Genomic DNA, 10493 nt, shown 5'->3' on the forward strand with positions numbered 1-10493 from the left:
ACAAAGATATGCATAACGTTTAAAAATATTAAAAGCTGAACATGTTGTGTAAAAAGTTTAAAGTTAGCGAGGAAAACCTCGGATGAGAATCAAAACAGTGCAACGCCATCACACATTTTTAGCAATCTGTGAGATCAGTGGAGGAAAAGCAATGAGGGGAAACTTGACTTGGAAAACAAAAATAATGAGGGAAGCTGAGAGACAGCCAGTCTCCTTGTTGGGTATTTGGACCACCAGAGCTGCTGTCATTCAAGAAAGAATAAGCCAATCACTGTACTACAGCTGGTCAACAAATACTCCTGTGGTCTGCTCTGTCTCACACACAAACACACATCATCTCTGCCATGTAAACAAGGCACACATGCATGTTGGCATGCTTGCGCCCATACACACGTCCTGGCATTCATACACAGCCATTATCTACTTGTTCAGCAGCTCTCCCTTCTTCGTACACCTCAGTCACTTACTTATTCTCCCTGGCTGCATGTTTTCATTTCCTGAATGTGCATCTGTCATTTCTGTCTCTGTGTGTTTGTGTGTTTCTCGTTTGACAGCCAGAGATAGGCCTTTCCAGAGAAAAGATCTCCAGATACTGAGAAACAACAAGTGGAAGCTATTTTCTGGGGCTTGCTTGTTGCTGCTGGACCCGCTTTTAGAGCAGCCCAGAGTCGGTGCCATTGTGTGTGTGTGTGTGTGTGTGCATTTGTATGTGTGTTCCTTCCTAACAGAGGCAGGGGAAATCAGTCCAGCCTGGTCTGGTCTTTTGTTTTTATCGACAAGTGTACAGGACAAAACAGAAGGGCCATAGAGAAATTTGTGTTTCTGTGAAGCCCTGTGGGTGGTTTTGTTTGTGTGGGTACGTGCCAAAGAAAACAGGACAAACTGTAGTAATGCTAAATTTAAGTTATCAATCTTTAAACTGTAGAATATAGTAGAATAGAGTAATTTTCTGTTGTGTACTTGATTGTGTACGTGTGTGAATGCCTAAAACACAAGCTTATTGTATTGAAAAATAGCAAGTACATTGCTTTTAGTAAAGCCACTGATGATCAGAATCAGAATCAGGATCAGAATTTTGTTTATTGCCAAGTAGGTTTTTAGGCCTACGAGGAATGTGACCTGGTGCAGTTGGTGCATAAAATATACACATATACAAATACAAATACAAATATACAATTATTCAAATCACACAAAAATAAAGTACTTTCAAAAAATAAATAGATAAAGATAAGAAGAGAAAAAGAAAGCTGTGCAGACTGCAGCTTTTTCACTTCACTTGTGCACTTACTTGGCACAAGTGATATGTACTATACATTAAACAAGCTTACATGCCTTTACCACCAAAGCAGCTCGTAGTAAAGGCAGCAAGGGACATGATTATAATACCCTGGTGATAAACCATTTCTACAGAATGATTATTCTTTGTGCCAATACCTAGGAAAGTGAGATAAGTGTCCAAATATACTCATACATTTTCTTCCTGTTCCTCTCCAACAGGTCCAGAAAACCCGTGGCTGGTCCAGGCCTATGTTCACGCTGCCAAACACCCCTTTGCCTCTGTGGTCGGCCAGGAGGTCTTTCAGAGTGGCATCATACCCTCTGACACTGACTTCCGCATCTACAGGGACTTTGGTAACATCCCAGGTAATGCTGAACAATCTTCAGAGTAAAGTATAGAAATGGGTCATGAAAGTATGGCGCCTTTCTATGTCAGGGTTGAAAATAAAAATCCAGTGGCTGATCAATATACAAAGCAAAGATGGTTTTATTTAGTGTCTTTAAAAAAAAAAAAAGCTAATTCTGTGTATATGTGTATTTATTTTTTTACAGGAATTGATCTGGCTTTCATTGAAAACGGTTTCATCTACCATACCAAGTACGACACTGCAGACAGGATCCTGACAGACTCAATACAGAGAGCCGGTACGCAAATAAGCATGTGTACATACGTATTATATTTATTTTCTATATCTATTAATTTATTATTAATTTTTTATTTATTTAACACTCATTGCAAATAAATTCAGCACACGTTAGTTGGTGGGTGTGTCTGTCTGTCTTACAAGGTGAAAGCGGTCACTGCAGTAGTAGATCCGTGTTGTAAAAACCGCTGCCAACACCGTTTTTCTGTCACAAGCGCATGGTGTCTTTGTACTTTATCCCCCGGTTGCAGACTGGTCAGCACTCTGCTGATCTCATTATTTTCCTGAGAACTAAGAAATGCATACATGCATAGCAGCCACAGACATTTACTGTTGCACTTGCCCTCATTTACCTTGTGCATCTGTGTTGCTGAATTATTTTGCTTTGCTTAGCAGAGAATCCAGTCAGTCAGCACTAAAAACAGTTGGCATCTTTCCTCTCTCCCTCAGCAGCTACTGGACATCTCCCTCCTCTTCTTCTGTGTACAGTTACTCACAGTGTAAGGCATGAATTATTAGAGAGAGAAAGTGAGATTTCAGAGGGAGGAAGAAGGTATTTTTAGTCTGTAGAGAAGAACCGTTTTGTAAGGTGGAGAGTAGATACAGCACAGGGGCAGCGGATACAGATACACCAGTAGCTCTGCTCTGTTGATGCCTTCACTGATCTGCCTTTTGGACAAAGTGGGGAAAGGCGCAAGGCTAGCATGGCTCTAATGTGTAACGTTCTTTTTGTAAAGATTATGTAGATATATAAATAAGATACTGAGTATTACTCTTATTAATGTTACTGTGGAATATATTTAATGAATCCTATCTTTATTTTCGTTTTGTCATAGTGAAATTCAGAAAAGTGTGGGCAAATCACAAAGCAGTAACTAAGCGGGGAACCCAACAGGAACAAGTAGATATTGTACACTCAGTTGTTTACACTTTAAGGCCACAGCGAGCCTACCAGGCGGAAGAACAATGGAGCTTTGTCTGGTCTGTGTGTGTGTGTGCGTGCGCTGTTAACTGTGCAGACATGCAGGCAACAGTACATAGAGCAGCACAGATAAAAGAAACTTAGCCTCAGACAGCAGTAACCAACACGCCAAACCTCATTACTGATCCTTCACCAGATTTCAGTCAACCTACATTCAGCGTCATAATTGTAGCCAATTTCATGCAAATACTGCTCTTCATGATTTATATACTGCTATACGACTGTCACTATGAGAGGCTGTTAGATCATAAATCAGACTTGCCCTTGCACACATACACCACCATACTCTTTCACAAACACAATTACACACTCATCGTGGTGAATGTGTGACAGAATGGCATAGAGTAATTGTGTGTGGGTGACATTCTCTAACATATCCTGTCATGGGAAAGCTATAATGTGAGTACAAGAGTTCAGTTGTGTGTTTGAGACAAAAGTAGTGTATGTAGGAGAGTAGGATGACGAGTAGACATGTATTCTTGTATGTGTGGGACACCATAGTGTTGTGCACATTTGCACAATGAGGCCGTTGCTGTTAGAGCAAGTATAATCAACATCCTGAATTGTCTTCCATAATTTAAAATTAGTAGGTAGTGTAACTGGTGATTAAAGCAGAGATTGTAGGCTCAATACACAGTAACAGACTAGTATCCCATTTGTTTAATTATTTACATGGTGTTCATGTGCACACGGTTTATTGCTGCAGAAAATACTGTCTGGGTGGCCATGCAGGAATGACAAAGGCTACTATCACAGCGTAGTAACATGTCCTTGCTGGTCAGAAAGTTATACTGAGTCATAAATAAACTCTCTGCTGCATATGTCAGCTGTATTAAAGATGACCCTTTTTGTCATGTGATAGTGAAGTTATCACTTTCATATTCAGTCACATCAACCATTTCCTTTGTCTGATTGTGGATGTAGAATTACAAAGAGTGGAAACCAAAAACCACACTCTCGCTAGATTGCCCATGAATTCATAGTCTTCTACCATATGGCTGTCCTCCTGTCATACTATTTACTCTGTACTGCACAGATCATTGCAGTCAAATGCAACAGAACTTTACTGTGTTCCGTGTCAGTTTTCAACCTCTTCACCTTAAAATCACTTTCTGTTTTCAGGCGACAACATCCTGGCGGTCTTGAAGTACCTGTTAAAGTCAGAGAAGTTGGCAGATTCCTCAGAGTATCGTCATGGCAACATGGTATTTTTTGACCTGTTAGGGGTAGTTGTGGTGGCTTACCCAGCCCGTGTTGGCACCATCCTCAACTACATGGTCGCCACAGCCACCTTCCTTTATCTGGCCAAGAAGGCCTCTCTGCCAGGCAATGGAGGTAGGTCACCATTTCCTTTGGTGGATGCATGTTATGTCATTTCCTGTTATGGGTGTGTGTTGCGTTGTTTTCCTTTTTGTGGTTTATTCAAGTGTCTTTCTTGCAAAAGATAATATCAGACTTGAAAAATTGAACAGTCCCAATTTGTGGGGTCAAATCTAGATTGTTAAACTCATTTAATCTTTCTGTAGAAGAGTTGGATGAGCTGTTTTTTTTTTTTTTTGTCTCCATCTCTCTCAGGTGGTCGCTATGTTCGAGATCTGGCCTGCGCCACAGGTGTAGCAGTCATGAGCTGGATTGTCACGCTGCTGTCAGTGCTGATTGTAGCTCTGCTCGTCACTCTGCTCGGCCGCTCCATGTTTTGGTACAACCACTTCTACGCCTCCATCTGCCTGTATGGGACTGCTGCTACGGGAAAGATGATCCTCGTTCACACGCTGGCCAAGAACTTGTACTTCGGAGTAAGTGGAGTTTGGGGGTGTAGCTCAGCATTTTGGGAAATAACGTTTATTTGATTTCTTGCAATTAGCCTGTTACAAGGACTCCGAAGTTGCTGCTGCTTCTAGTCTTTATGCTAAGCTAATCTAACCATCTTCTAACTTGGGATTAGAGTTGAAGAAAGTTGACCAGCGTGACTTAGATTGATATCTTTTAACAGTACGTCTTGTTCCATGAAACATGTTTTTAAAAAAACATTTTTTTTTTACAGTGAGATCAAATTCTCATCAAACTCCTCTCTTCATTGCCTTTTTAGAAATATTGTTTCCTGTAGAGAGGAGGTCACATGATTCAGTCATCATGGGTCTAATGTCTCATGATGAGCTCACATTTAATGATGATCATGGTGATTACAGAACAGCAGTTTTTTTTGTATATGTGTGTGTGTGATTATGAAACTGTAGAGGTGTCAGAGCAACAGTCATCTTTCACCGAAGTATTGTCTGCTGCTGAGAGCCAGTTGACCTGTCTCACTGTGGTTTTTGAGGAGAGAGAGTATGTCGTATGTTTTTTCAGCTATCAAGTAGCATAGCCTATTCTTGCATATCCAGAGGCAGTGTTCGAGACTTTTCGGTACACTCTGTATATTTTTGGAGCAGCTATTTGCAGTTCATCTCACATATTGTATGTCTGACATTTATACACAGATTAAAACCATTAAAGAAAGTTTTATTTTTTTATTTGGAACTAACCACATTTTGAACTCCAGCTTTTCATGGCAGGTTTCCAAAAAGGACACAGACAAACCTTTCTCCCAGACCACATAAGGCGTCGTCTCCAATGTAACAAAGCCTCTTTTGAAAGAGCGGAATATATTTTTGTCCTCATTTTAAATGGTATTTTCTTTGACAAAAGAGTACATATGACTGGCAAGTTTCATTAAGAGCAGACAGAAATTATTAAAGGTCCAGTGTAACATTTAGGAACAGCTATTGGCAGAAATGGAAAATAATATTTGTTAGTTTACCTTAGAATGAGACATTTTTATCTGCAGAGGGAGCCTGTCCTCTTCTAGGGAGTCCAACCTGTTTCAACAATAGCCCAGAACGGACACAACAAACACTGGCTCTACAGGAAGCGTAACAACACATTATGCAATAACTCGATGGCATGAACGCAATACGTTACCCTGTGTTTTGTAATAAATGGTTTCTTACTGTGGTGGTTATTACAAAATATGTGAGCACTATGTAATAACCAACCAAAATGGATGTCTTCATCTGTACACGTTATATTTTAACAATTAACTGAACCCTGACCTGTGTTGCCCACTTAGCATTATAGTTGACCCTGATCTTAGTTTAAATAGCCACATTAAAGCATCATCCTACAAATACTGTCAAACTCAGGGACTTTATGTCTAATGCTGACCTGAGAAAACTCATTCACACATTCTACCAGGGTCGACTACTGCAATGGTCTTTAAGCTAAGTATTCCAAGTTTTTATCTGTTACTTTTAGCTTTAAAAAAAGCTTTATTAAATAATATATTCTTTTTTATTACATCAGCTACTCAACAATATTTCCACGTGCTCCCTGAAATTGCGAAAGAACTCGCTGGGGTACAAGTACCCCCTGGTTTGGGAGTCACTTTTGGGGTTTAATCAGAATGCAGTTAATCTTCACCTTCTGATAATCTATGTGTGGTTGTAGTCCAGTCAAGACCAGAATCTGCTGTACAAACACCACTGCAGGCACTGGGGATTTATTTGTGTGGCAACCTGTATGCTGATGTATAGTTTTGTTATGTTTGTGTGTGTCTGTGTGAGGTGTTTCTATATAACATCTGGCTGACAAATCATTCAAAATGCAATGTGAGGAAAGAGCTGGGTGAGTGCCTCTAAGTGAAGCTGTGATCTTGATGTTCATTTTAATCGAACAGTACGGCCTTGTGCACTCAGGGATGTTGTGCTCTGTAATAAGATATTTCAAGCCTCTCATTCTGTAATGTATGGTAAATCAGGTCAGTGAATTCTACATTAGTACAGGTTCTTTTCCAAGCCATTTTCATTGGTTTTGTTATCCTTTTTAGTTTACAGTATGAGTTTCAGGATACAACAGTGTGTGTGCCACTGTGAAAAAGTTCCTCTTGTGGGGACTGGGAAGTACCAAGTCATATAATTGATTATTTGTTCCTGTTTAGAGTTTATCCACAACAGTCACTAGTTAATGGTTGTCTTTTTATGCAGTGATACATAAAACGATGTATTTAATATTATTTGTGATTTGAATACACAGAGTAAAAGATTCTTTAAAAAATCAATATGTTCACATCTGGCAAAGACAATTTCCTCAGTTTATTCCCCATCGATCAAAGCAACATACAGCCAAAATAGAAATCCCACTGACGTGTCTGCATATTCCTTGTATATTGAGCTGTTGTGTGTGTGTTTTCCACGCAGGGTGTCCGGTTGGTGGAGCTGGGTGATCTCTTTTTTGACGTGAGCTTGTTGCTGTGGTGCTGCAGCCTGGTGTGGCTAACCCATCAGGGCCTGTGTTCAGCCTACGTGCCCATGCTAATGGTGGCCTTCCCCCTGGCCACCAAACTACTGCTGGCGAAAGAATTTAAACATAGAGGTAAACACACAGCCTCAACTCAACTTTAATTTCAATTAATGTTTATTTATAGGTACATTGAAAATACTAGACTAAAGTACTTCAAACTAGGTGACTGGAAGCCACTGTTAAATGATCTTATTGATGGCTTTTTTAGTTTTGGAAACTAGTGCTTGCTCAGTTTAAGAGCAGGAGTTAGGCAGCTAATAAGTAAACTAATGTTTGCTATTGCTAGCTCCCACTGTCCACTTGACCTGGGGTCTAACGACTTCTGAAAACCCATTGCCAACTACAAAGTGGACAGTTTTTTGTAACTTTAACGCCCACTTTATGCAATGGTTGTCCATCTGTGCAGAAATGTAAACATATGCAGTTTTTATCTTTTCTCAAGTTCTCTCACACAGCAACTTCTGTAACTTTTCGCATGTATCCTATTAGGGCTGCACAATTAATCAAATATTGTTAAGTGCAATATCTAAATCACAGAATAGGAAAAGGTAAAATGTGTGACAAAACAGCATTAAAATGAGGTACTGTAGTGCTGCAGAGATGTCCTGACCTACAGTTATCCAGATATGTTTGGTACAGACCCCAACAAATGTTACGCCATGATTTTAAGCGTTTCTTTTTTTTTTTCAGTAGAAGTGAAAAAAATTGCAAAAATTATCATTCCCACTAAGCGTGAATTAAATTGCAATCTGTCAAAATAATTGCAGTAGGATTGTTTTACCATGTCATGCAGCTGTGAGATGGAGGCAGGAGGAGGCTATGGTGGCAGGCTTTTCATCCACCTTCAAGTGTAGCCGTTTGGAATAGGTATCAACATTTCTGCCTTAAAGGACTTAGTGACATCTAGGTTGAAGTTGCAGATTTTAACTAAGTGAACACTGCTCACGTCAGTATTTGACAACCTGGGAATGAGAACGGGCTGTGTCGTCTGTAGGAGAAACTACGGTGACCCTCCATGGAGTCCACAATGGAAGGCGACCTGCGGCGTCCTTAGATAAAAACAGCTCATTCTAAAGTAACGAAAAAACAATGATTACAATATTCAGCCGATTATACACTAATGAAAACACACCTAGGAATATTATATCCCATTTTTGCCAATAGATCCACCTAAATGTTGTACTGGACCTTTTAAGATGAGTTGGATGACAACTTTCAAAAACTAGTTCTTTCCAAAAGATTCCAGCCTGACTGTCTGATCCTTGGCTGGTTCAGACTGACAAACAGTAACCTCTCTATCTTTCTGCAGGAGCATCGGTGAAGTACAGTGTGCTCTATCTGTTGGGCCTGGCGTTGCCGTATGTCCACTTCATGTTCCTCATCTGGGTGGTGTTTGAGATTTTCACACCCATCATGGGTCGCAGTGGCACAGAGATACCGCCTGAGGTGGTCCTGGCCTCCCTTGTCACTCTGGCAACCATCTTCCTCTCCTCCTTTTTTGTGAGTGTTCCAACATTATGTGCAACAGTTAACAAAAAAACTTGGGGATTTGATACAAAGCAGAATATACATGAGCAAACAGTTTTATTTTGGTCAAGCTTCTGGGAGCAATGTTTTGGTTGAGCACTTTTTGACAGTAGTTGTTTGACTTCAGATAAGCAAACCAACTGATAATAGAGTGGCAGTAAAATCAAATGTTTTTTAGGCACCGTATTTGTTTAACAGAATATTTTTTAACCAAAATTTGCTACTTCTCATATTTGTTATAATAAAAAAAAAAAAGCAGTGTAGATTGCTCCTCCACTCCAGTAACATATTATATATTTCTGTCTGTTTCAGCTGCACTTCATCTACTTGGTGCGCAGCACTAAGTGGATTCTGGCTGGTCTTGCCTCAGTCTTCATCGTTGTGTTCCTGTTGATGTCCTGTGGCCTCCTCTTTCCTTATTCAGACAGTCCAGACAGCCCGCGGCCAAAACGAGTCTTCCTACAGGTTCAAAATCACAACACACACCCCCCGAAGCACGAACTCACAGCATACAACGCATTTATTCTAATTCCCGCTAAGAAGAAGACATAGAAATCACTCATACATTCACATCTTTTTCTTCATTGGATGGGAGTCATCCATTTAAAAAGTAAAAATGCTGTACATTTGTCTTTTCCACTTTGGATTTTTAAGATATTTGACTACTAAATTTGACTAGTAAAAAATATAAATAAAAACAGGGAAAATAATGTCCTTTCTAAAATGGAAGAAGCATTGATGACTGAATCCAACATAAAAAGAAGTTTTATTTCATGACAGCTGCTGCAGAATTATAAATTTTTGGTCCTTTTATATGACGTGTTTTGTGACCGGGATACCGCACAATCAGTAAAACAGGTTAAATTACTTAATTTAAAAAAAATGTTTCATCCACCTCTCTGCAGCATACGACACGGACCTTCCACAATCTCCATGGCCAGGTAGAGAGCCAGGACTCAGGTCTGTGGATCAACAGTTTTGACTACACAGGCATACAGCACATCACACCCCACATCCCTGAGATCAATGACAGCATCCGCACCCACTGCCGCGAGGACCGACCATTCTGTGGTTACCCCTGGTTCCTGCCTGTGAAGTTCCTCAGCAAGTCAGTAACACAGCCTTGAAGCTTCACGTTATTGTCCTCATGTATAGAAGTTTCCAGTATTCGAGTATTTTGGTTGTGTTTGCAGGAAGAACTGGTACCTTCCTGCTCCAGACGTGTCTCCCAGCTCTCCAGTGGAGTTCAGCCTGCTGTCCAAAGAGGAAACCAGCTGGGGGACAATCAAGATGACCTTCAGCGCCAAAGGTCAGGAGCACTTCATGTGGCAAAACCAACACAAATCTAGATAGGTTATCTTTCTGTGAGTCACATGCAGAGATAAGAGACTTGCAGCTCAACTTTGACTACAACATCATGTGATTCCAGTTGGACTTGAGCCATGTGACCAGTGCAGGAGAATCATGGCTGTGTGTTCACAGACATAGCAGGCAGAGCTGGCTGGTTATACTGACAATATCCAGTTTTACAATCAGCACTGAGAATATGACTGTAGAGACTTTTGAGTATGAACAAGGGGTTGCCATTTTGAAACAACGTTGAATTATTGATTGAAATGTAATTATTGGAAAGAATTAGTTGACAAAATAACCTCACCACAAAGTGCATTTAGTAGCTGCTCTGAAGCTTTCAATCATATGAGACGAAGAAGGAAGGAGAAGGG

The 10493-nt window shown here is 40.3% G+C and overlaps 1 protein-coding gene across 1 annotated transcript in view; it reads left to right on the plus strand.

The window, feature by feature from the left end:
* Window positions 1-1497: 1497 nt before the first annotated feature.
* LOC118332313 (endoplasmic reticulum metallopeptidase 1-like) overlaps window positions 1498-10493 on the plus strand; it is a gene marked incomplete at its 5' end in the record, with an annotated part of 15958 nt that continues 6962 nt past the window's right edge. Inside the window, 9 exon segments of the mRNA XM_035667529.1 lie at window positions 1498-1644; window positions 1831-1923; window positions 4027-4239; window positions 4480-4700; window positions 7140-7314; window positions 8552-8742; window positions 9082-9234; window positions 9675-9877; window positions 9963-10078. Coding sequence (XP_035523422.1) covers window positions 1498-1644; window positions 1831-1923; window positions 4027-4239; window positions 4480-4700; window positions 7140-7314; window positions 8552-8742; window positions 9082-9234; window positions 9675-9877; window positions 9963-10078 — 1512 coding nt within the window.

This window comes from Morone saxatilis, unplaced genomic scaffold (genome assembly GCF_004916995.1).
Source record: "Morone saxatilis isolate NCDOM2014 unplaced genomic scaffold, NCSU_SB_2.0 Contig21, whole genome shotgun sequence".
Taxonomy (NCBI): domain Eukaryota; kingdom Metazoa; phylum Chordata; class Actinopteri; family Moronidae; genus Morone; species Morone saxatilis.